We start from the raw sequence: 27731 nt of genomic DNA, 5'->3' as shown, positions 1-27731 counted from the left end.
CTGTTTCCCTTTTGCTCAGCTGAAGGCTTCTTTGTCAATAGGCATTAGTCCATATATGCCTTCAAAATGCTGCATGCAATACTCCGTATCATAAATACTTAACACCACATTTTATATAGCATGAAGTACATACTTAGTGTAAGTACTATTCCAAAAGATACCTTGCCAACACTTCTCTCTACCAGCTACTTGACATTGTACCATACATACAGCTCTTGAACTTGTGAGTCGTTGTCTTCCATTTTGAACAGAGACCACACAAAGGACAAACAAGATTAATGATCTGGGCTAGTCCTCCGCTCTAAACACAAGTAAGCTTCAAGCCTTTTTTCTCTCGTCTTTCTGAGTATAAGAAAAGGTCTACAAAGAGGTGAAATACTGTACCAGAATACATAAGTATGAGAAGACAAGAGGTTTAAGTGGACCTTAGCAAATGAGCCTCTGAAGTTCCCCCTCGACTCTTCAGCCTCGCTTCTACGGGGAGGCAGGAGCTTTTCAGTAGGCACATGGATATACTTGCTAATGCAGGATCAGATTCAGGTATTTCCCTGTATTTCTCTTGTCTTTTCCCTTTGAATACATGAGAAATGCCTGACCCCTCAACATGCATACGTAGGCCTTTAATAATGTGTGTTCCATACATCACACTGTACTATTGAGTTTATATTCTCTTTTAACTTTTTCATTAATTAATATTCTCACTTCTTTAGTATTCTTTAAATACGCCCCAACATGAGAAAAGGCCATAGGGGATTCAACACTAAGATACATAGTATATGTGCTCACAGTAACCACCTTCTGTACATCTTAATAACAGTATATTTTCATCAGCGTCTTGAACATTTTTCTGCAAGAATATCTTCACTCATCCCTGTAGTCCTACTGAATTTATTCTGCAAGTATGAAAGGACTGTGCAAGTAATGTTTTTGTAGCAGATAAAAATTTATGGGATTTACTCACCCCTGGTGTATGTCTGCAACTATTCCATGGCATACTGAGATAAGTACACATAAGAACTCATTCCACATGTGGAAAGTCCTAACCTATGGTTTTGTTTCCAACGGCCAGAACAACTGAGCAATATAATTAAATATAATGCTCTATTAAAACTACTCATTATTTCATGTTTATTTTAATGTGCCTCTTATGATATGTATTACCTTTTTTGTATTTTAATCTGAGAAAATTAGAAATAGAATGAAGAGAGCCTTGTTACTGAAAACCCCCATCCAGAGCTAATTGTCTTGTAGAACACTTAATGAGTCGTTATTCATTATGATGGTGAGTACAGGGAAGGCAGATGGCATGGTAATTTTATTGATTCTGTGATCCTACTGTAGCTTGCTGATTAAGTAGGACTGAATACCACAGTTAGTGTGGCCAGAATTATATGAAATTCTGTTTTGATTCAAGGATATTAGAAAGTAACTTTCAGATAGCACTGTTGGAGAGGGCTGCCTACCACGAAATTTTGCTGTCTTCATTTATCTTTTTAGGAACAGAATATTGCTTACAGTCTTCCAGGATGTACATGCCACAACCTCCATTGCGAAATTATTTCCACTGAAGATGCTCTATTAAGTACTATATTTTATTTAGTTCTTGATTTTAATTTGCAAGTCTTATTTTTAACTATTAAGTTAGATTCACCTCACCTAGTCATAGCCATCTAGATGTCAGATGTCTACTACAGTTTAACACATATACATACACCTACAGAGACCATTCAGCTCACTGTCTTAATAGGGAAGCACATTTACTGGGTTTTCTAACACTTTTTACCTAACACAGATAAGGAAATTTTGCTGTGTGAAAGTAACATAACCTAAAAATAATTCACAAATTACATCCCTTGATTCTGAACTATTTTGAAATGTTCTAATCTTCTCATTTCTCCTTGTGCTTCAAAGCATTTACTGGCCTTATCCAAGAACAAAGCAAACATGCTTGAGTTTTATAAATGTATTGTACAACACCTTGATACCTCAAAGTGTGGGATTTAGTTGGCTTTAATAATAATCATGACATGATCATAGTTATTTTAACAGAATTTATCATACTACCAAGCTATTATTTCTGTATAGCCCAATATATCACCAGAGCCGTATGAAGACCTTGATGGAGTTATTCTCAGTCTTTTCACTGCTGGTAATTCATTGGCACCTTTTTCTGCACTAAGTAATTTATATATTATCCTCTTATTCCTTTTTCTTCTTTTTTTTTTTTTTTTGTTAGCTTTTGTTTCTTTTCAATAACCTTTGAGATATATAATTTAGTTCTTCCTAGAGAACAGGTTGCAGCTGCTCTCCTTTATATTAAATAAGTTTAAGTGATGTGAAGCATGGGGTCAGACACTACAGCAATAACACATGAACTCTCACTTCCAATGTGTGTCATAAAATCTGTAAGACATGTATGCACATTGTATATTATAATCTGCCCACTAGCGATTCAACAAGTGATTTTTTCTGCTATCCACATACGATGATGCATGCATATTGATATACACATTAATCGTACAGAGATTTACTATTTTTTTTCAACTTTTGAACTTTGATTTGAAGCCTGTCAAGGTCCCTCCTGATGGCTTCCCTTCCCTTCAGCCTGCCGACCACACCAACCACACACAGCTTGATGTCATCAGCAAACTTGCTGAGAGTGTGCTCAGTCCTACTGTCTGTGTCACTGATAAAGATGTTAAACAGCACCAGTCCCAACATTGACCTCTGAGGAACATCACTCATCACTGGTCTCTACTTGGACATTTGGCCATTGACCACAACTCTTTAAGTGTCAATTCCTTAACCACATAGTGGTCCATCTGTCTAATCCATGTTTCTCCAATTCAGAGACAAAGATGTCATGCAGGATGGTGTCAAAGGCTTTGTATAAGTCCAGGTAGGCTATGTCAGTTGCCCTTCTCTTATCCACCAATGCTGTAAATGTAGAAGAGGCCACCAAATTTGTCAGGCACAATTTGTCCTTAGTGGAACCATGTTTGTTGTCACCAATCACCACCTCCATCCACTTCCTTAAGGTCATTCTAATCGATAATGTTGTTCTAGTTTCTGCCTTAATCTAACAAAATTTCATTTAAATACAGTTGTTACTCTGGAGAAGTATAACTGAACTGTCGGATCCTCTTTAAGTTACACCTAAAAGAGGATATAAGGTCTATTGTGCTACACCTAATCTAGTATAACAGTAACATGTATTGACTTCTAGATTTTCGGGATGCTTAATTCTACAAATTGTTCCTTCATTGGAAAAGTGTCTTTTTAAAGCATGAGTCACAATGAATAGAAGTGTTTTGTTTTGGTTTTTTTTTCAGTAAATTCATTGTTATCAATATTTCATCCAAATCTACACGACCAATCTGTACAAAACGTATCTTAAACCACATATTAATTTTAAGCCATTTAATTGTGTCAGTCTAGTTGTTATTTGTATATTTATAGGCTCAGCACTTAGAACTAAATGCTGTTGAAAGCCTGTAAAGTTCTGAGTATTTTCTGCAGGAAGCAGAGAGCACTCAGATCTCCACTGGGACATATGGTCTCTCCTAGAGAAGTTTTTGCCTTGCATAGCCTTTGGCCAAAGCCCACCATCTGTGGTTTCAACTTTTCTTCCAGCTGCCAATAAAGGTGAAGTATAGAACATATGCTGCAGAAAGAGTAACCTTTTCATTAGTTTGTTGGTTTTGTTTAATATTCAGAGAAATTTTCCAGTAAAATATTGTTTAATGTAAATCTTGGAAACAAGTAAAACTCATGTTTGATTAAATTCAGATCTTAAAAATACAGGATTACAACTCTAACAACTCCAATAGAGCACAGACTAGTTATTTGTGGAGAGAATTAGCTTTCTTGATTTTGGAGAAAGTGTAATGCAGAACAATACAAGCATTTCCTTCCTGTATTTCAGACATATGTATATAAGAAATTAAACACACAGTCTCTCATTATGAACTGATAACCAGTACCATTGATGTATTGTTTAAACAAATGCTTGATACACTGTCAGTTTTATCCTAGAATGATCCCAATGAGCTTGAAAATGCAAGTACCAGAGGATTCTAAAATTACTTTGCAAGACATAATTACTGAATACACCACCTTCATCCAGCTAAATATCATTGTTGTAACCTAGCTTAGGTCATAAGGGAAACCAACTGCACAGCAAACATATGTCTGCTGCACAAAGCTTCCACATAATTTCAAATAACTTGGCACAGTTCACAGCATCTGCTCCCAGGAAGCCCAGGAAAGCAGCAGCAGGTAGTGCTGCAGGACAGGAATGAAGTGAATTAGTAGAGCTACAGGTATGCCAACAAACTTGCATAATCGCTTCTGCCTAGACTATGCATGGTTACATACCGTGAAGGCAGTCCACGAGTACCAAAATTCATTACACACAAGAAAAAATGATTATAGCAATATAATCTAATACAACCTAATGGTTGAATCAGCATGGCTGCACACCTCAAGCATTTATTTTTGCATTTGACCCTGAACAAAATGAAAGTTGGGGGACTAAAAATTTTAGATATTTTTGAAATACTAAATGGTGTATTCTATCTCATGTTGAGAAACATTCAAAATGACACATCTGCTGGGTTGTTGCACCCAAATCCTGTTTCAAAAAGCCTATTCTCTCCATATTTTACATACAGCAAAGAACAGCAATTACTTTAAAAAAACCTTGTATATACTAAATAGAAGCTGACTATGAAGTAAATAGATAAATACATTTTTATTGTCGAAAAGCACATCATAGGTAAATTTGAAAACAGAAAAAAAACCTTTAATCTTCAATTTCAACAATTACTTTTGATTGCCTTCTATAAAGTTTTTCCTTGTAAGACTATAAACACCTTTGTTGCTTTTTCTTTCCCTTAAAACATAACAGAGAGTAGGCTAAACATCCTTCCTCTCTCATTGCTCTCTTCAGAGCACTTACATCTATATACTTCTTCCAGAAAATGTATTTGACAAGCATCAGTAACACTTTTATTTTCATAGCACTTCCAGAAATGATATTCCAAGCCATAAAGAGCATTTTAAGAACAAAGTCCTCATCTCAGAATTCAGGGAAAACAACTAAATGCATAAATAAATAAATAAATGCCTCTCCCCACCCAAAACCAAACAAAAAAAACCAAGTAAATACCAGATAGTCATCAGGCCAAACAAAGAAGAAAGGACACTCAGCTGAGCTTATTTCCAACATAAGTCAACTGAGTTTGCCCTCATCATCATTACTCAATACCTTTTAATCTCTTAAATGGATTATTGAAGGTTAAATGGATATTTTTTTGGCTTTTAATAATAAAAGTTAGCCTTAAAGTATATTTTCTGGCTTACAGGAGCATTTTGGGCACATTGTTCATTACAAACATGTTCGTTTTGGCAACAACTCCAACAAATTCTGAAATGGTAAACTGCTCACCTGTGAAGTGCCACGTTACTGTCTAATCTTTGTTGTCATGACCATTTTGTATCATATCATTGTAGGTAATGATTTAAAGGATTAAAAACAGGTATTTAGGTACCTCCTGTTGAGGAAGTATTTTATATTAGCGGTTGTAATGGTTTTGTACAACAACCTAGCATAGATCAGATAAGATAGAGTGCCACGACAAGTGCTTCCAGATAATGCAAATGCTGTTCTAAAATGGGCTGGGATCATCTCCAAAGTGAACACCTTCCTAGTGAAGCAGACACTCAAAAAATCCCAGGTTTCATCAGGCAGGCATTCTGGGAAATGCTAATATTTTAATTGAATCCTGGACAGCACAGCATTGGGATTCAAGGTGCAAAGGAATTTAACTGGAAGTTAGTGCATTAAACATTAACTTGGACTGAGAACGCTCACTGGTATTTATTCCTTATACGGCTTTATTTATAACAACTTGAACTGAAACCATAGAAGTGGCTGCATATGATTTTTTTTTTTTTTTTCCCAACAAAACAAGGTTTAAACACATTGTATGCACTTATTGTTTCAGGAAGTGCTAATGAGATATGTCATGGTACACTAGCTTAGTTTGATCACTAGACTTTTATTTGGTATACCACATCAAATTTCAAAAAACAATTCCTCAATAAATATTGTCCCTAAACTTAACATCACCTTGACTGAGTAGCCTCTCGTGTTCACCTGATGTGCCGTTATTTTGGAGCTGTGGGGGTGCATTTGTCCAAGTGGACTGCACTGCATTGCACGAGGATAGACGTGATGCTCACCAATATGAGCCTTACCTGACTGACCAGGCGGTGGGACTCCTGATGGTCCTCTGGGCAGACATAAAAACACCGTGAGGACTGCTGCTCTGTTTCCTGAGCATGGCTCAACGGCAATCGGTTTAGGAGCACCCTGGAAAAGGAAGATACCCATGTAACATGTGAGGATTCCATTATATTTTTACTTGTACATCTTTAATTTAAGGTTCACTGTAACAGTAGGAAAATATTTTTCTCAATTAGTTCTTTGCATTTGAACAGGTTGTCCTACCCATGTTAATTGACTTAAAAATGGGCTTCAACAGCCCACACTGCAAACCTAACCAAACAGAAAAAATGAAATTATCACAAAGACAACAAAATTATAGTTTTACACTTACTAACTGTAGCATTATCAATTTCTTAAAGCTTAGAAAATGGCAAAACCTTATGGTATACACACTGGTAGCTCAGACTACCAGAATTGCCCCCAATCTAATAGGAAGCACCCATGTGAAAGAATTGTGCTTCAACAGGAATCATTACCTACTCTTTCTAATGCCAGAACCATAAAATGAAAGCAAATCTATATTATATACAGATATGCAAAGATAGCAAATCCCTCTTGAGTTTCTCACACCAGTAAGTCTGCCTTCTCTGTGTCTGCCCTGGTAAGCAAATTATTTCTGTGAGGCAGGACGTTCCTGAGTCTTTTTGCATGTGCAGAAAACAGGTGTAGTGTTACTATACATAAACAAGCTTAATAACTCTAAAAACATTGTTTGTGCGACTATCATCTTACTTGGTCTTGTAAAAAGCTACAATCGTAGAGTTTTCACTGGTGGAAGGTATGTGCTATTACCAAGCATCTGCCTCTTAGTAGCTACACAGATCTCTTAATTTGCAGTTAGCTTTTGATTAAATGGTTGCTGCCACATTGTTCTCAAGTTAACAACACTGAGGACAGTAGGAGCTCCAAAACAGAAAAGCAGTCTACAAAGCCATAGAGAAATAAGTCTCTAATATGACAATTTACAATATTTCCATATTTCCATGTTTTGTGCTCACTCATAGATAGGCATTTTACTTCTGAGAGCTTAAACATTTAGTCAAGCATTAAAGATACTTCTAAAACATATCAGGTCAAACTCAGCATAAGCTTTTGTTTTGTGTGTTCGGTGTGGTCTTTTTTTTTGTTTGCAACTTTTTAGAATGTCTGTCATGTTCCAAGGCAAAATAACAGTTTGATGTTTTGATTCAAAATTCAAAGCCATAAAACTTACAATTTTCACGCAAAATGCAATGTATATGTAAATGTCAACTGATTCAAGTATACCAAGAAAAATGGTAGTTTAGCCAAGTTAAATACACTGCAAAGTACTAGATATAAGGAAAACAAAGGCTTTTCCATCATGTAAAACAATTATAATTTTCTGGTTTTCTGCCTCCAAGTAACCAACATTTATTACTGCTCAGTGAAGATAAGGAAACAGAGAATACAGCAATAAATTGAACAATAGATAAATATAATTATTTTTTACTTTATGGTCATATTTGAAAGGCATTTCTGTAGATTTATTTGAGGTGATAGTATTAAAAATAACTTGGGTGAGGAATGTCATCTAATTTAAAATTTCCATGACATAATGAATGACAACTTATATTCACTGAATCTTACCAAAAGATAAAACAGAAAAGTAGAACTTCAAAAGCCTCAGCTAAATAAAAACCAAAACAAAAAAAAAAAACCTTTGTAAAAAAACAACATAAGAAGAATTTTCTCAACTGGGTGCCCTGGATTTGTAGTATTTAATTTTTGTTTTGTTTTGTTTTTTTGTTGGTAATATGTTGGCTCAATGTAAGGCAAAAGAACAGATGAAGAGAACAGATTCTGAACTTGTGTAAGCTGGTGTATATCTGTTGGCTGCCATGGATCTATTATCAGCAAAACATTTAGACAGGCATTGCTGGATGATATGATTCTGTACTAAAATCAATGCAGAAAAGAGGGAAAACAAAATAAGGACCTTACTAATATTAGCAGCATTGATTGCACATGCACAAAAATAACACCAGGATAATTCTTCTGATCGTGACATTTAATATAGAAAAGGGTCTTGATGGGATCATTCAGATTAGCAGCTAGTCTGTTCTCTAGGCTGTTTCAATCTAATCTGACAAGCATAGGCATGGAATAATACAACCCAGCCCTGACAGCAGTCTGGTGTAGACCTCTCTGCTTACTTCTCCCACTACTACACACTTTCATTCACTCCTACCTGTCAAAATCCAAGACTTTCAAACTGTCACACACACACACACATATCCCGTCTCCCCTTGGACCTAAATACGTGCCTCTTCATTCCAGTACTTAGAACTATCATAGAATGTCCTGAGTTGGAAGGGACCCACAAGGTTCATCAAGTCCAACTCCTGTCCCTGCCCAGGACAACCTCACAGTTCACACCATGTGTCTGAGGACGTTGTCCAGTCTCTTCTTGAACACTGTCAGGCTTGGGGCCGTGACACCTCCCTGGGGAGCCTGTTCAGTGCTTCACCACTCTCTGGGTGAAGAACCTTTTCCTAATGTCCAACCTTCATGCCAGTTCAGTTCATCTCACTTTGACCCCTGCGCTTTGGCCATGCTCCTGCACCTTCCATGCAAAACAGACTGTCCAGCTCGAGGGAAGTTCCTGCAGCAGGAGCTGTGGACAGAGCAGACCAGGTGCTCTTCAGGTCCATAGACAGAATGCCATAACTTGAGGTAGTGGTCAGTCAGTGACTCCTATCCACTCACTAATATGGTAAATAGAATTTACAAATAAATACCTTTGCATGGGGTGTCACAGACCATCTTCCACTATATGCTAGAAAAACAGTACCTGAATCCTTATACATTTGCCATTAAAATAGAAGGTATTACTAATGCAACCAATAGAGCATTTAAGTCCTTTTTCCTGATTTTTCACATCAGCAAATTAAATAATGATTCTTTTCTATTTGAAAAGGCAGGCAAGATGAAATCTTCATTTTAAACTGCAATTTAGAATACAGTTTATGTAGATACACAACTGAAACGAACAGATTTACCATTATGTCTTTTAATTTGATGAATAATTACTTTATTATAAATCAAAATAATGATACTTTCTATTGCTGTGTAATATAAAACCTTTCATTAACAGACCCTGTCCTTTTCTGTTTGAAATTTACACTAATGCTTTTCAAAACACAAGTGAAAGAAATTATTTCTGATAAATATTTTTCAGAGGACCTCATCCAAAAACTAAACACAGTAAGAATTTTCTGTTTGTGCTTAAAAAAAAATGAGGATTCTTTACAGAACATTATGACTGAAAAAGCAGATGTATTATCTTACCTCACATCATTCAGATTCACTAGCAAAAACCCCCATGGAAGCATAGAGCAAATGATAATAACTTAGATACCCCGAAGGTTTGTCAGTTGTTTAAAGATAAATACATAACCATGAATCAAAGTTATTTTACAGTGACATAACATGTTCTCTGAAATGTGCCATTTATCATGCATTTTCCACAGGTTTTTTGGAAGAGATAAGGCACATGCTTGTTTGCCCAAAGCACTTAGCTACCATGATTTACTTGCTAGAATTATCTTGCCCCCCACCCCCCCTCCCCCCGTACAGAAAATGACTTACATTTTTGCCAAAAAGCACAAATGACAATCACAAAGTTAATAAAACTTTATCAGTAAAAGACAGTATAAACACACACTTTTTTAAAAACATCTTTTATATTCTCTTTCTTACACACAATATGACAGACAGAAAAGATGTATGTCAGTTGGGAAGGTGAAATAGAAAGGGGAAGAAAACCAGGAAGGAATAAAATGGTAAAAGAATATATATTATTATTGATAGCAAGAGGAGTAAATCTGTGGATGTAGAAAGAAGAAAAAAAGTGGAATGAGTAGGAAATACATACAAGAATAATAATAAAATTAAATTAGATTTTTTTAAAAAAAGAGAGAAGGTTTTACCCAGAATTTAAATGTGTAGCCATATATTTATTCACACAAAATAAGCAACAGAAGTCATCTTCCTGGGGTCCCATATTTTTATCAGAGAAAATGTTCTCCATTGTCCAATTTTTTTTTCTTTTCTTGAAAATCCTATAATCCTACAAAGACCTCGCAAAAGTCCAGCTGCCTGGATAAGTTTGTGAGGAATTACCAAGCTTTGGGAAGATTCTTTGCTCATCCCAATCTCTTTCTATAATAAATTTTGGCTGGATTGCCGCCCCCAAGCCCCCACCCCATAACAACATACAGATGACAATACTACCATCACTGGCATTACAAAACATATGTCGGTATATGCCATATTAATCCCTGTAGTAGAAATATTTGTAAGTAACTTAGCACACCTGCTTCATAATGACAAGAAAGTAACCAACTGCATTGTGTTATCTGGCTGTTTAGGAATAACACAAATGAGCAGCTTTAAGAGTTCAGACCCAGAAGACGCTGGGAAGTGATTCTGTCATTCTGGGAGGGCAGGAGGGGCACCAGAAGGCGGCAGCACAAAGAGGTGAGAAGAGCAGGAGAGCGCAATGATGACTAAGGGGACATTCATGGATCCCCTAAAGGGGCTCAGAGCCTTTTTGGGGGAAATGCACTGAAACTTTAGCATCAATACAAACCTATCAATGAAAATATTTAATGCTGAGAATGCAGAAAGATTAAAAGTATAAAGTGTTTTGGCTTTATCTGTATTCCAAGAAGTGGTGTCTCACAGAAGTGCTACAAAAGTTTAGATTTTCATACTAAGTAATATATCTCCATGTATTTTCTGCTCAACATTCTAAGCTAGGTGCATCCAATTTTTAAAAGTGCATTATTATACTATAAGACAAATAGATCACGTAAGACTAAATGGCTCCAAACTCATGCCAAAAAAACAATTAGAAAATTGAATCAAGGAATTAAGGATTAATGTGAGCATGTTACACCTGTCAGCAGTAATAAGTATTTTGACAAGAAGAGAATAAAGTTTGACAGTGTGCACAAATGCAGATCTGATATATAAATCAAGTATTAAAATGCAAACAACTATGCATTAATCATTGCAATGATTCCTAACTAAAATGATCTTAGTACTACTTACAAGAATTAATTATGAATAAAAATTCATCTCTTAAAAAAAAGCTTGACTTATACTTTTTGTTTTAACAATGATGAGGCCAATATAAACTTAGTTTTTTAATCATATTATTAAAATAGAATTAATCTGATGAATTCCACATAAACCAAGCTTGATGGCATGGCAAATAAACAACCAAATCTGTTGTTGTGACAGGATGAGTACCAGACTCAGAATGTAAATAGCCACTTTTCTAGAGTTCAATGTGCAAGACTTCAGAGAGGTGAAAAGAAATAAGACTGTGTCCTCTGAAGAGGTAAGGAATGTAGAAAAGAAGGAAACAAAATTTAGCCTGTTCTATTACAAATATGAACATCTTCATTTTCTCTTAGCTTCAGGTTCTTTTCTTGAATTCTCTAGTCATTTTCTGAGTTTCTCGATTTGTTTGTGGTAAGCAAGTCTCAGATTCAGAAAAGCACTCAAGTACCTGTAATCAGTACTGCTGTTTTCTCAGACTATCAGTGCTACACCACATCGCTCTTCTAAATGTTAACATATTAACTAACTCTCATTAACATACTTTTGAGCATGAGCTTCCCACCCACCCAAAAGTTTTGATTATTTTCTCCACAGAGTTATGCAATGAGTAATGAGCCTTAATGACAGTGCAACAGGGTGGGGGGGGGGGGGGGGGGGGAAGTTTAAAAAAAAAAAGCTTTCCCCAAACATCATTTATGTGCCAGGAGAAATATACTGCAGGAAATATCGCAACAGAATAAATAAGCAAGGTTGGAGTTCTGAACCTTGCTTTGTGGATGGCAAAGGAAACACTCTTGGGTTTTACTGAAATTATAAGCATCCACTAAAGATTTTCATTTAATCCCTCCTGTAAAGAGCCTTTTTTGTAATTACTGAGTGGAAAGCTTCACCTCATCTAAACCTAGAAGGCTGGACCAGAGCCGGAATGTCCTCAACGCTTTGGGATTCTACACTGCACCTTCTTTGACTGAGGATTTCTCAGTGTTTTCTAACTTTGGTTAAGGAGGTCCCACTAACCCATGCAAGGTACATAAGCATGTTACCTACAGCAGTAAATACTGGAGACCATTTTGGAATATGTTATAGTTCTTCCACCTATACTGCAAGAGACTTGAGGTAACTGCCTTGCTTCTACAAGTGAGTCATTCAGCTAGCACTGATTTACTGGGACGCTACCAACTCTACTCGACCTTCAGAATGAAATTTTGTCCCATTGTTTTAGCAGAATATAAATACCAGTTAATTTCCGTGTTTCAAAACAGCCATCAAAATCTCAAAATATATTGGTACCTTATTTTCCATACGAAAAACAGTGGGAATCAATAATAAAATGAACACATTATGATTACCAAGTGGAGATTATGGCCCCAGTGAGCAAAAATGCATTGTTACCTTTCAATTTATTGTCTTAGCTCTCTATCTCAACTCAATATGCAGTGATAGGCTGCATTCATTTTTGCAGTCTTCTGAGAGGAATGTAATTGTTAGTTATCAAGGGTTATGTACTAATGTTAAATTTATGTATTAATCTGAAAATGTTTATGCTCAGAAGAGCCATATTTTTATTATAAGAACTATATTTATCTGCAACAAAGTTACTCTCAGTTAATCTAGTAAGAGACTTCATTTCAAAACCTAATACTATGTCATATAGCATTTCATTACCAAGAGAGTTATGAATTGACATTCTGATTAAAACCGATTTATTAAGACAAAGCTATAAGAGAGACCTACAGATGCATTTATTTTCAACGGGGTTTCCAGAAAAAACTTCCAATCCAGTTTCCTATTCAGCTTTTATGCTACTGCCTAGAGGTTGCTGCTTCTGAACTGTGACACTGGTGTGAACCATCCTGCAGTTTTCTTGACTTTCACAAGTGGCTGAACAGAACACAAGACATGGCAGTTAAATCAAAATATCATGTAGCTGCAAGGCATGTTGCATTTAATTTCTTTTTCTGTGTGCCCATATATGCAGTTTCCTGTCTCTTCATACTGTTAAATGAACTTGGTTTTACTTTACTGTTCCATCTTGCCCACTAATAAGAGTAATTTCAGGTTAATCTGTGAAATATTGAACATAACGTACAGCGGATGGTGTGTGTAGTAGCTGTACTGGCTCACTGCCAGGGGTATCCCCAAGAGCCTCCAGAACATTCCCCTATTAAGCTGTATGAGTCTGATTAAAGGCTGGCAATGCTAGCGTCCAGCTTGTGAAAAGACATTTATCTTGGCAGCAGCTAGCTAGATCCTGTTGGGAAAAGCACCTGAGACCCTATGTCTGTGGCATATACCAAGCATCATGTCTCCCCAGATACCTTCCTGTAAATTGTTCCTGCTGCCGTCTCAAATTCTGTAAGTCAAAGCGGTGCTGTGCAGTGAAGTGATGCTAATGGACATTTGTTTCCCAGATGGGTATATCTGTTGTCTCTCCAAGGATTAAAAACATGAAGAGAAGAATTCTGTTATTCCTTCACAAATTTATTTTAAAGGCTTTTGTCTATGAACACTGACATTTCATCGGTGAAAAATTACTGATAGTCCATCACTGTTTTAACTTGGGCTGATCATTTAAGACCAGAGTTTCATTGCCATATGTCACAGTCAGTTAACTTAGACTGCAGAGAGCCTGTCAAAAGAGGACATGGTCCTTCCAGAGCCACTGCAAGCTTTTCAGGGTGGGAAAGATGAAGTACTAGGGGCAGTTTAAGTTCTGTCTAACTTGCAGAGTAACAAGAGGGGCTACAGTGTCGGGCAGGGGCATGTTGAGCTAAGGATGAGCACAGTAGAGGTTACTTTTGTCAAGGGCAAGCAAACCAAGTCAGCTACAGATTTCTGAAATGTCAATGAGGCAGATAAACTCAGTCTGTCCTTTGCTCAAGATGGATCATAAAATTTCAATTGGTCATTGTGACAATGAATCTCGGCCAGAAGTCAAAGTTCTGACTAGCAGGTGGCTTTTGTAACAACAGAGACCTCATCCTTGTAGCTCTACAGCATCCCAGCATCATTAAATAAAAGGTTTGATTGTTATTTAGGAGATCTAGGCCAGACTTGAGGGTTAGGAAAGGCAAGTGTTCTGAAATTATTATGCTGTATTTTGCATTTCTTGCAAAGCTGGAAAGAAAATATAGTACACCATATGTCATCCAAAGTACACTTTTAGTGAACTTTTTTTCAGCAATGCCTTTTAAAGTTCTCTTGTAACCTCCTGGCCATATGCAGGATGTCTAGTGAATGATAAATTAAAGCGCTTGTACCTGGAATCGTAATAATAAAAAAGAGAACTAAATCAAGATGCATTGTGAAAACTAGCTGTCAGCAGAAGGGATTAAAGTGCAAACTTGGCAATATTCTTAACACAGGAAAAAAAAATGCTAATGGCACCAGAATAACAAATTACTTGATATCGTGACAGCTTCCACAGATCACAGCCTACTGAATGCAGAGAAGACACGAACCAAATGTTCAAAAGCAGGACGTATCTTTTATTTTGATTGTCCTTGATATGGTCCAAGGACAGCTGTAAAATGTGTACACAATAGCTAAAAAAATTCTGAGACAAATCATCCCACTACTTAAGACTTGTAAGTCTATGGAAGTTTTCATCCTAGTGTGTGGATATTGCGGATGAGTTCGTAGCTGCTCCAGCAGTAGGAAGAAACAACAACATAAGACTTCTCTATCACAAGGAAAAGGTACGAGACAGCAGCAAAAGTAGGGAATGTAGTTTCACTCTATTACAGAGTAGGAGCAACTGCATATGCTAAGCTGACTAGCAGTTTTGGCAGTAATTACTGCCAACGAGGTGGAAATGGAGAGGGCATCTGGCAGGCTTGTGAAAACACAAGCCAGAGCTTTGCAAAGGTGTTGCAAGAGGCATCTCTCACTTCCCTCTCTGGAGGACCTCCATCACCCACTCTGCCCGTTCATCAATTTGAGAGCATAATTGAGTATAGTTTTTCCCTTGAATCTTATGAATTAATTCAAATCTCAAATATCTTTGTGATAACCCTCCAGCTGCCTAAATCAACACAATACTTGAGTAACAGAACAACGCTGATTTACACCAGCTGCAAATCTGACACTGTTACTGTTGCTTAATGGTCTCCTTGAAAAATCCTGCAAATAAATTCAAACTCAAGTATTATCACTTAATGTTACTTTCCAAGATGCCTCCCATCAAGATTGTTAGTGCTTGCAGTGGTCACAAACATATTAGGAACTTCACTGAAAATGCACAATAAATGAAACTTACAGGATCTAATCTGACAAACAATTAGACACATGAGAATTACTGCTTGGAGAAACTGTTGCATTAAAGCAAACAGGATTACTCGCATGAATGAAATTATTTATGCGTGTTACTCATGTTAGCTTAACATAACTGATGGAATATTTTTCAAAAAGAGACTTTTTTTTAGTGTAAGAAAATCAGAAAAAGAGTGCTCCCTTAAAATATTACAAAAATCTGCATCATTTTAACTAAATCAGCAAAGATCTAATGTATAAAGTATTTGCTGAACTTGGATTTGCTGAATCTCACTTACTTATTCAACTTACATGGAAAGTAAATGTTATTTTTTTTAAAAAGAAGGACCGCATTGCAAGCCTGCTCAGCCCCTTGAGCAGTACTAACTGGAAAGCAGTAATATGGAAACATAGTCTAGCTCAGTTTACACTTCTGTTCCATTAGTGTCTCCCAGAGCACAGCAGGAACTTCTAATTATTTTATTTTAAATTTTATATTCTTATTATTTTCTTCACTAAGATGGTACACAGTCACCACCAACAAAAATTCACTATTCACTTTGAATTCTAAAGTCTCCATCCTTACTGCATCAAAGTACAGAAAAACTTGTTATTTTGCTTCAGGAAGTGTTTTCACCTTAAATTTTACATTGTACAGTTTAGCAGCAGAGATGACACTTTAAAGATCTTTTCTTAAAAAAAGAAACCCAAACCTAAACCAACATTTTCACAGCAAATTGACCTCTATTTTAAAGAGGTTCCTTGAAAATTCACAGATTTGTTAACCTTTCATTGGAGTTCACTTCAAATCCTTGCATTCCATGAAGCTTTGTACTGCATTTCATGTATTTTTTCACATCTAACCAAATTATTTCTCTTCCCTCAGTTTTCTGCAGCTTAATCCACTGCCAACAGTAGAACAGAGGAGCGTTTGTCCTGTACTTCAGTCACAAGAATGGTACAACACATTTACTTTTGTCCTATATGTAAACTCTCACTTATTTTAGCAATGACCACTATTAGGCTAATAATCTTCTATTTCACCATTATTTTCTGTCTTCTCTTTTCCCACACCTTCCCAATATTTTTGCCAGTCTTAGGGTGCTCTTCCCATGGAAATAAATGCCACTGACTACTTCAATAAGCAGAAGGAGCAGGATCTTATTTACTTGAACAAGGGTTGAGATTTGAGATCAGGCAGATGTTATTTCTGAAGCTGAAAGTATTCATGATGGTTGTTACTATAGAAACCAAGCTTTGTAAAATATTCCAAACAAACACTTCGTTATTAGCCTGCGCTGTAACTACAGCACTCAGCATTACGCTGCACCCCACAGTAAAGTTATCAACCACGCATGTTTTCTTTCTGGTTATTTGCTTTCAATAGTAACTACAAGACAGGATTTCTATAGGTCTTAAAAGATAATGTATCACAATACCAGCCATCCATAAAATGACACACACTGTACTCATTCAGCACTAAACTCGCATCTCTTCCATCTCCCCCCTCCTGTGGGCAGCCACTCAAATCAGCGTTTCCCTGTTCAGCAACAGTGAAAAACAGGAACCCAGTGCTAATTCCTGTGGTTAGATCAGCAGCACAAAACCAGCAGTGGTTACTAAATGCCAGCCCCAGCCTCTATAGCAATTAAACCATTCTTCATTCTTAGCAGACTTTGTGAAGCACGTGCGTCACTCTGAAAGCATCTTTCCATGGCCTGCCATATCATAACCAGAGGTTTCAGACTCGTAGTTTTATTTGTTAATCATACAAGAAGAGGAGTAAAGATTTGAATCTTGGCTCCAGTGAAGCCTGTGGGATGTCAGCAGTGTGAGGTCCCTGTCCCTGAGCACATCCCCAGGGATGGAGCAGGTCACAGCTGTCACTGCCAGGTGACTTTGAACACAACAGCCTGTGCCATGGGCAGGTAAAGTCCCCTTAGCTCAACCTGTGCCTGGTACTTTAGCCACCTCTCTCTCTTGCTACAATTAAACTGCCCATAGACACATAACAGGGCAATCTTCTAGTTGAAATTAAGCAGGTGAAAGCTGTCTTATTATACCACATGGAAATGAAAACCATATTTAAGACTCCATAAGCAATTATTCCTTCTCTGAAGCCTTTCCATCTGCTTTCACAAAGAAACCCCTAAAAAGGCTAAAATGCTACTAATATTTCAAAATATAGAGACCTTCAAAACAGGTATGGTAACACATTCTGATTATACTTAAAATTACAAAGCTGTTTTCATTCTCAACTTATTGTCACATGCTCATAACCTCCTTCAAATTTATATACTGTGTTTCTGGTCAAACAGGACATTTTTTCTCAAGTCTTTCAGAATCTTCTCAGCTATCTTTGAGATGTGGGACAATTCACATTTTTTTCCTAGTTTCAGTCCTATTTGAGGCTTAAAGTTTAATTTAAAACTTGGCCTTGTCTCAGGTTACATTGAAGATTCCTGCCTATCGTTTTTGTAAAACAAAAGTGTTTTAAAATATAACTATACAATCAGAGCACAATTAGATTTCCATAAGAATATACAGAAGTATTGAACTACATGTGCCACATCTATTTAAGTGTACAATACTGCCATAGTGAGGAAAAGTATTAAGCAAAAGAGCACAGCTAAGGAACCAGTTAAAAAGTTCTAGTTGTGCTGATTTGTTCTGTTTGCAACTGTATGCTGAAGGTGATAAAATATCTATAAAACATTTTAAGTGTGAGAAACATGTGGGGCAAAGGATATTCTAGAAACGGGTCACAGACAAAGCGGGCATGTTTTATGAAGACAGAGCTACAATTCAGAAGTGTCTGACCACCTCCTTAATTGAGCAACTTAACATTTACAGCTGCATTGATTTAAGGCAATCCTCAGTACCTGCCTACAGCAAACCAAACCCATTCCCCTTTACATGTAGCAACAACTTAGCTTTTTCTTGTTTAATTTTTCTTAGTTTTTTTCTTGCTATATTCCATGTAGAGAGGACATGTTTTACATGTGTGTGTGTGTATATATATATATATATATATAAGGGCATTTATACACACATGCAGATAGACTACACACAAAAGTACATGCCATTATTTCTAATAATGCTATCAGAAATCTCTGGAATGTTATGCTGAAGCAAACATGTAAGCATAATTACGTCAAAGACCTTGAAAGATAAATCCTCCTCATTCCCATACAGGGGATTTTCTCATAATTCCCCAAATATCGATGGAAATTAGTTGCACTAAGCTGTTCTGGAGCCATCAATGTATTTAAGAATTTAATAGATGTCTTCTAGTTCTCTTTGATCACAAATTGCCAGAATGGTTTCTACTGGCTCCAGTTTCCTTGTCCCTGATTCTTCTGCTGCAACATTTCTGGATGACTTCCAGTTCAGATTGTTGCAAAGTCCTTGTTTTTTGCAGAATCACCTAGTGTTGAAATTTGCAATTCCAAACACTATCTTTTTTGGTCTGTTTATCAGCTAACACTCTTTGCTCAAGCAATCTTTGCCCTTCACATTCCAATTGGTTTTGTCCCTATTCAAACTTCTACGAATTTACCATAAGTAATATAACTTAATATATGAATATTTTTCTTCATTTAAGAAAAATCTTATATCTGTGTAACCTTCAGTTATGGGAAGTATCTGAACACACAGATAATGACGAGCTTAATTTGGGGGATTAACATGTCATACATTTGATCTTTATATTTTTGAATTTTATTTTTACATTTTCTTTATATATTTAAAACATTTTTTCATGTCCACATTAAAGTTCTCTTTGCATAGTGGTAATTTTCCTCCAGTTTGCCTGGTTTTAGTCATTAGAGTTTCCTAATTTTCAGTGAACTGCTGAGTAAGCTGAAGATGTTAATTGGATATATCACTTTATTTTGTCTTGTAAGAGCTTCTTATTAATGGCTGCTCATGTGGATGATATAGAAGTTAATCAATTTCCATCTGTCCTTCTAAAAGATTCAGTTAGATCCCTAATTGACCATCTGTAAACAAACCCTTGTTCAGTAACAGGGTCCAGCCATTTATTGTGAGCTAGTGAAGGCTGGTAAGGGTCTTACGCTACCACTCTGTCCTGCTGTAAATTCTTGACTTCCCTGAAAATACAGAAAGTAACTGGAAAAAGACAAGTGACTCAAAATCTAGACTGTGGATCATTGGTTTCATTCTGAGTCATTGTTATTGTGAGAAAACACCAACAATTACAGGTATCTGTTGCTCCTCTGAAGTGTCAGGTGGTTTAGCAATAGTAAGGGATAGCACAGCTATCAGAAGTGAGGATAATGAAGATCATACACTCCTACAATTAAAGTAATAGAGAGAGTCTCCTTAAAATTAAAATTACTTCCTCAGTAGGCATCACTCATTTTTACCAAACAGAAGCAGCTCAAGGGTGCTGCTCTTGGGGAAGGGAATACAGCTCCTCTGAGGCACTGTCAGTTCTGTCATCACAGCTATTTCTCATCCTTCCCTGTTCTGTTTGGTACCTTGCTACAACTATTGAAAATTACGGGTATTACTTACATTCCTGTTAATCCATACCAAAGAAGATTTTGTGTGATGACCACAAAGACTGGACCGTCTGCACAAAACATGTACATGGAAGTGGCTGCTTTTACATAGCGCGTCACGTGAGCAGAAAACACAACAGAATGCCTCTAAAGTCATATAATGCCAAGTTACATGTAATATTCACATTTTCATTTAGTGCTAATATCTCAGTGATAATATTTTATGCTTTCCACCAATATTTCAACAAGGGATCATTGTGACTCTTATGTTCAAACCACTTTATTTTGTCTTTGATTCTCCAGCTGTTAGAACTGTTTTCTGGACAGCACTTCTATGTAACTGGATCCCTACTACACAGTCTTCAGTTGTTAATCAGGATCATTAGGAAATGAAAAGAAAATAATGGCATAAAATGAACTTGTTAATCACCAAAGCCTAGGAAAAAAATCCATTAAGGAAGAAAGCAGAGCCACAAATCAGAGAACTACCCTGAGAACTTTCATCTTCCTTTTTCTGCAGTTCTACTTTTCTCTGACTCAGTGATCTCCCTCAAAATCCAGTTTTGTTATAACACATCTATTTCATATTGACTGCAACAGATTGGATAACATGAGACATCAACTCTTCACAATTTTCCAGATTTTTCTGAAAGTAAATTCATCAAATCCTCTAAAAACTTGTTACCAGGGTATATAAATATGGCACCTACTGCTGTCTTTCCTTTTCATTACTATGTACATGCAAATTATTAATGTTCTCCTGTATCCCACATAGGACATTATTATAACTTGCACACCTCTGTTTGCCTGTTCCATACTTAGAAGAAAACCAAACCAAACCAAACCAAAACACTCTTTTGGAGACCTAGTCTCACTTAAAACTGACTTAAAAATATCTAAACATATTTTGCAATAGTTTTTCCTAACTCAAAATGCCAAGTCTTTTTTCTGTTCTTAAGATCTGGGATTCACGTAAAAACTCATGATATATATGCTTGATATTCAATTTAGCACCAGTGAGCACTTTTGGGTCTGCTATATCCCATGATCCTAGGAGCTGGAAATTAAAGGGTTGGATAACCTAAACTGGGAGATTCACAGCTTTCCAATAAGGGACACAGCACCTGCTTCAGGACTTCAAATTTAGACTAATACAAATGAAGGAACTGGCTTTACAATCTAAGAATAGGAGAACTAAACCCATAACAGAGTTTTTAATTTCTATTTTTTTTTCTGCTGTGAAACATGTGTCGTATGCATAATGTATGGCAATGTGATCTAGAGAGATTTTATTGATGGTTGTTTGGAGGGATCTATATAACTCTTATATTGCTCATTTATGAGTAATGCAGTCCTCCCAAACTCTTGCTCACACGCATATAAAAGATGAAAACATTCAATGAATACCACTTTAGGAAGGCCACATTATTCTTGAATGTCAGAGCTTATGCAAATCATGCTGAAGAAGGCATAACACTAACTGACATCACACGATTACACACTCTAAATACATTATGCATTTTAGAAAAGAAGCAATTTAGAGAAGAAATGTGAAATTTTTCCTCTTATGCTAGTTTTTGTATACTTTGAATCTAAAACTGGTGCCATAGCTTCCATCAATTCAACTGCATAATGCTGAAAAATAGAAAACTGGACTTTAAAATTTTCTGAGTTTATAATTTCATCTAGCAAGGACTATTTTTACTGTCTGTTTTGCATTTAATAAGAGGGATTTTTATAACATATATTTGCAGTTCCTATTTTTTTTGACTGTACCAAGCTTCTAAAACAGGTATCTAAGTCCTTCACCATCAACATCTCTGCAACATGCAATACTTAGAGGCAAATTTTTATATGCTCAGTTTTTTGAATATTGAAGAACTAAGGCTAAAAGGTTATGTGTGGTTTGTGATTGTTTTTTTCTTAAATTAGTTTGTTTGTTTAGTCGGTCACTACAATTTCTCTAAAAATTACAAATATCCCCAATTTAAAGAAGCTGTATTACACTGTTTCCAAAGGCCTTCTATGTTTTTATTTAAATATAACCTATTTGATGTACAGGAATATAACTATATATTCAATAGTTAAGTATTCACCGTGAAACATTCAGAAATAAATCAATGTCTATTATTTTATTAAAGAAATGTTTTCAGTATGTTAAATAGCAAATACAAAATTCCAAATATCGATTCATTAAGTCTCTAAACTACCTATAGACCTTTCGGTTTCTTCACAGGATATGGTTTGTAAATCTTTAGGATATACATTTTAAATTATTCATAATCAATACTAAAATCAAAGACTTGGCAGATAGCTCATTCTAAAACCTGTAGCCATGCAATTCATGTTCTGCCGTAGTGGTCAGGTCAGAGTAAGAAAACAAAAAATGAACCGATGCAGCTAATTACAACCTAATTCCTGCTTCCCAAACTGAAACAAATAATTGAACCGTATCTGCCACATTGAACTTAACATCACCCAACCACATGATGTTGCACCAGCACAATGACCTGTAAGAAAACGGACACTGATTATGAATAAGCCCTGGAGAAGTGTTTTACAAGTTTGAGACCTGCCTATTGCATTATTTTGGGCAGCTCTTAGGAAAGATTTGAAGGTATGCAACACAGGATGGTATTCTTTTAGATATGTGTGGTTTAATACTTCCAAATCCTGAAAGTAATTTCTCTCGCTGATGGAGATTTCCTGTCTCTACATTCAATCTCATGATGATACCTATTGCAATACAAATCAGACAGGTTTTCTCCCAATCAGCTCATTTACATGCACAAACAGATAATCACAAGTATGTAGCGTGGCTAGTAAAATAAAAATTATAGATTTATATAAATTAGTTTTGTCTTGAGAATGGAATAAGACTGAAGATAGAGGCAGGGCCAAATAATTGCAGGAATGTTTCTACCAATAATGTGAGAAATAAGGATAAAAGTCCTACTTCATTTGTTTAAAAATAACAAATAGTGCCCATGTTTCCCACATGCCGTACCACCATATGACGGACAAACATTAACCGTTAATGAATATTTAATTCCTTCCAAGGGGGATGGATCACCTGTTATACACTAATGTATAGAATGTTAGTGGAGGTTCTTTCCTAGAGGGTATAAAACTACTGCTACAGGGATAAGATCTCCCATGGTTCCCTGACGCCTCAGACTTTATCAGAATTTAATTTAAGCAACAGAATTTCCTTGCCTATATTTCTGTGCTGCTTTATCTTGGAGGGTCCATAAACTCACTGAGCTTCTCCACCTGGGTCAGAAACCATTCCAATCACTTAACTGACTCCATGCAGAGAAGTCCTCACTTGGAGCTACGTGTTTAGTTACTACCTACACCCTGCTGAAACTGGAGTCTCTTAAGAGGGGCAGCTCATCTTCATCTAAATCCCACACAGGGGTCTGATTTGTTAAAAATTTGTGTTACCTCATGTTAAAAATGGACTTTTGCATAACAATCTTTTAAGCTAAAGTACTCATCCAGGATGTGGATTTATTTTCCCATTAACTGGGGGCACTCAAAAACAACTTTACCAATTTTTTGGAGACAGCTTTCCCACAAGGGTATGGCATTGGGGAAGCTTATCATTCTAGCAGCAGGACACACAGACAGACACGGTAATCACGACTGCTTGCAAGATTTACATTAGACAGTAAGCAGAAGCAGTAATGGGACCCCCTCTCTTTTGAGTGCTTAAACATCAAGATACAAATTAGCCTCTTTTCCTACTTTTTTTCTCTGGGATGCTGACATTATTGTAGTTATTTAATGGCCCACATTCAATCTCTATTTTTTTAATTAAATAATGACTTCTAATGACTTGAAGTCAACTTTTCTTACCAGTTGCCACTGCTACTGATAGTTTTTGACTGCTCATTCATCTGTAGGCACACAGAGGTGCATATGGAACCTGTAAATGAGCAGCCAATAGTAAATTTAGCTCAAAAATTATTTGGGGGGCTGGGAGGCAGGGAGGCACTAGTCCTGATCAAATGCAGAATGCAGAAATCAAAGAATAGATGAAAAAAATACAGTTAGCTCTTTGGTACTAAGCAAAATTAAACCTAAACCAACACCTTCATTATACTACATCCATTACAAAGACCAAAATGATGAAACGTCGCTTTCATTCAGCGTCTATGTTCAGCATGAATTAAAGATAGTACTTTAATATCACTTACAAGTATAGGTTAGCTATTATAACATAATTTGTTTAAGTCATTCATTACTAATAATTAAATACAAAGTAATAGTTCAACAACTCCATTGACAGCATGATAAATTACAAGAAACCAAATGAGTAAAAGGTACTATACGTGCTCTCACACAACTAGGGAGATTGTAAAAATAACAGAAATCTTTAATTAACTCAGGAAATTAAAAGGTGACTTTAATAAAGAAGCCTAATAACAAGACACAATAAGATGAACTCACTAGCACATGTTAATCAAGAACAAGAAATAATTCCAGGTACACAAACGACTAGACGCTGATACATAGCCTAAATTAAACAAAAGACACATTTTTAACTGGTTTTCACATAAATGATGAATGTATGATATCAAAGACTACAAACACATGCACTGACCATTGGTGTCTAATAAATAACTGGAAGGTGATTCCTTAACGAGCAAATGTTAAATGACAGTGAAACTACATCGACTGATGCTGCAGTCTGTGCCATATACAACATACTATAGTTTCAGAGCTAAAAGTCCTATGTTTACATGTATATAATAAAAAAAAAATCTTATAGAAGTTTTTTGGTATGTTGGTTGGTTGGTTTTTATGTTTGGCTGGTGGGTTTTTTTGTGTGTTCTGATAGTTGTCTAATCATAATTCCTTTGGTTTCAGCAAGCATATTTACTGAATGTTCAACACAAGAAACTAGTATTTGTGGAAAACTCACTGTACATATTCAAACAGGTATTTTTGTAGAAACAGAAGCATGGCTCTCTCCTATCCAAACATACCTAAAAATACGAATATTTGCAATAAATGTAGGTCCTGCAATACTTAATTTGAGAAAAATAGAAAATTTTACAGTGATTGAGGTGTTTGAACATACAACATTGCTACTTCAGTGGTACTCTTACTTGATAATGATGGGAAACAAGATATTTCAGTTAAGGGTCCCTACAATTAATTGAAATTAGAGCATTTAAAACACAGATTCAAAATATAGGTATACTGGATGTAATGGGCAAAACTATGACTAAACTACTCATTGAATAACATCAAATATTAGTATTGTCCTTCTTCAGCCACATGGAAAATGTTTGGAAAAGATCAGACTCTCTAGTTTTAATGCAACTATCAGTCTCCAGCAGTTTACACTTCCATGGTAGATTTCCAGTTCCAAACAAAGGTAACTTTTTACAGTTTTGCCCAAACCTTATGAAATTTTTAAGAGCTGAAGCAGTCCAGTAGCTGCTTTCAGTGTCAAAATGCAAATTCAATGAAAGTAATAGAGATTACATTTCAAAAAGTGAATTATATGTGAAATATGTTTCAATATCATATGTAAATATGGCATTGATAGTGATAAACTTCCAAGTGAATTTTAATATTAGAATATTATTTTAATGAACAGTTACAAATGATCCCTTGGTTTTCCTAATCTCAATCCTTATCCAGTTTAAAAATTCTTCTGCTTTTGTTCTTCCTGCAAAACGTGTTGCGTGAGCTATGGAATTAAACTTACTCAATTTATAAACCATGTTTGTTAACTCATTCAAATGAATTTGGCAATGTACAGTGGTACCACGTTTATTCTCAGCAGCCATGCCTCATCCCCCCGACCCCCCCAGTTTATTCATTTCCTAAAGGAAATTGCAAGTTAATAGAAAAAGCAGCACTGGAACTGCCTCACATCCTATAGTTATTAATTAAGTAAAGTCTGGTTCAGTAACTCTGGATACTAAAAATACAGAGTTAAACAAAGCCCGGTGCTTCTTGAAATGAAGTTTCAACTTCAGCAGTCATTCTACAAAATTTATGCATTAAGATCTATATCTCTCTTTTAAGGATTTTTTCACAAAATCTCTGAGTAAAAAAATAACAACTCTTGACCATATTTTCTGAAGGACCCATGTACAAAACACAATACAGAAGGGCCAAAATATGTTATGTTGCTATTGTGTAGAAGCCATTAGCTCTATAATTCTCCTTTATTCCAATATGCAGATTATCACCTTGCAATTAATAAAACAAGAAGGTGCACTACTTGTTTCGTTGATAATATACAGTAGTCAGTAAAGCTTAAAATGCACTAATGTGATCTGATATCTGTAGATATTACAGTAAAATTTATAGTTGCATTTGATATTGAATGTTAAGTGAGTAGGTAGCATGCTGAGAAAAATACACATAAACTCAGATTATAGCAAGTCTATTCCTTCATAGTGAACCTCTTCTTAAAAGTGAACAGGTTATTATTAAAGTGATTTTTTGGAATCGAGGACAATAACATGTTCAACAACTATGTCGAATACGTTTCAAACTCTGAATGGAATTAAATGTATAAAGAACTCATTGTAAGTTTCCAAGTTGGAAACAAATGATGCCAGAAATGTTAGACAAAGTAGGAAATATTGCTGAATTTAATCTGTGAACAGGTACTTTGCAGGCAATATTTGAAAGCAAATCTTTTTGTATCCTACGGAGAAATTGAGTCCCCTGTTCCTTCAGGCACCTTAATGGACAGGAGCATCTAACTGAAAAGCAATGAGAAGGAACGAGAAACACCCCAACAGCCTGGATTTTATGAGATTAAATGAAACTGCTTGTTACAGATGGACTGGCATTCACCTCTGATTAGGCAGTAAATATTTAGCTTGTTTTGCTTTCATATCTGCTTTTTATACTCAAAATATTTGTGTCCCATGAGAGGAGATTATTCAACGTTAAACAACAAGTGATGTTTGCAATGACCTGTCTTCAGAGAATGAACTGTGCCCTCAGCATCACAGCTGACACCTTGAGAAGGGAAGACGAGAGGCGATTATAGAGAAAGGAGAACACTTCTTATGGGAGCACAGAGGAACAAAATACCTGGCAAGTGAGCACAAGACAGACACAAGGCAAATCCCCTGCATTTGCCCCTGAAGTCAGAAAAGCTGCCTGGACAGCACCAGCACTTCCCCTGTTCAAAAAGAGCTGCCAGCTTGTGCTCCTCATCTTCCGCTAGAGGGTTTTGGGTCTTTTATTATTATTATCATTTTCTTCTTCCTGAGCAGAACACCCTCTCCAACCTTCTCTCTAGCTATCAGCACCTCCATCTGTTGGTTTCTGTAATAACCAAGAATCTGTGCTTTGGCAGGCCAGCTCCTGCAGAAACACAGCCCATGCTGCTGCCAACCTCACAGGCAGTAACACACATGGGACTGCACTAATGACACCAGCTCAGGGTTTATGGCAAGAAAGAAAAAAATGGAGAATGAAAGATCACTCATAACAATAAAGCACAGAATTTACATGATTGCCAGCATCAAGATTTCCATAACTATTATCTTAAATGGAAAAAAACTCCAAAGAAACAACACAACCAC

At 36.2% G+C, this 27731-nt stretch overlaps 1 protein-coding gene across 3 annotated transcripts in view; it reads right to left on the bottom strand.

The window, feature by feature from the left end:
• Positions 1–27731, bottom strand: part of ATRNL1 (attractin like 1) — a 488525-nt gene that overhangs the window by 47678 nt on the left and 413116 nt on the right. For all 3 annotated transcript variants that reach the window (XM_082052467.1, XM_082052468.1, XM_082052469.1), the window contains one exon: positions 6262–6376. In XM_082052467.1, the coding sequence (XP_081908593.1) occupies positions 6262–6376 (115 nt within the window). The remainder of the gene's footprint in view (positions 1–6261; positions 6377–27731) is intronic.

The sequence above is a fragment of the Streptopelia decaocto genome (genome assembly GCF_964273445.1).
Source record: "Streptopelia decaocto genome assembly, chromosome: 5".
NCBI lineage: Eukaryota > Metazoa > Chordata > Aves > Columbiformes > Columbidae > Streptopelia > Streptopelia decaocto.
This window is presented reverse-complemented; position numbering and strand designations above follow the sequence as displayed.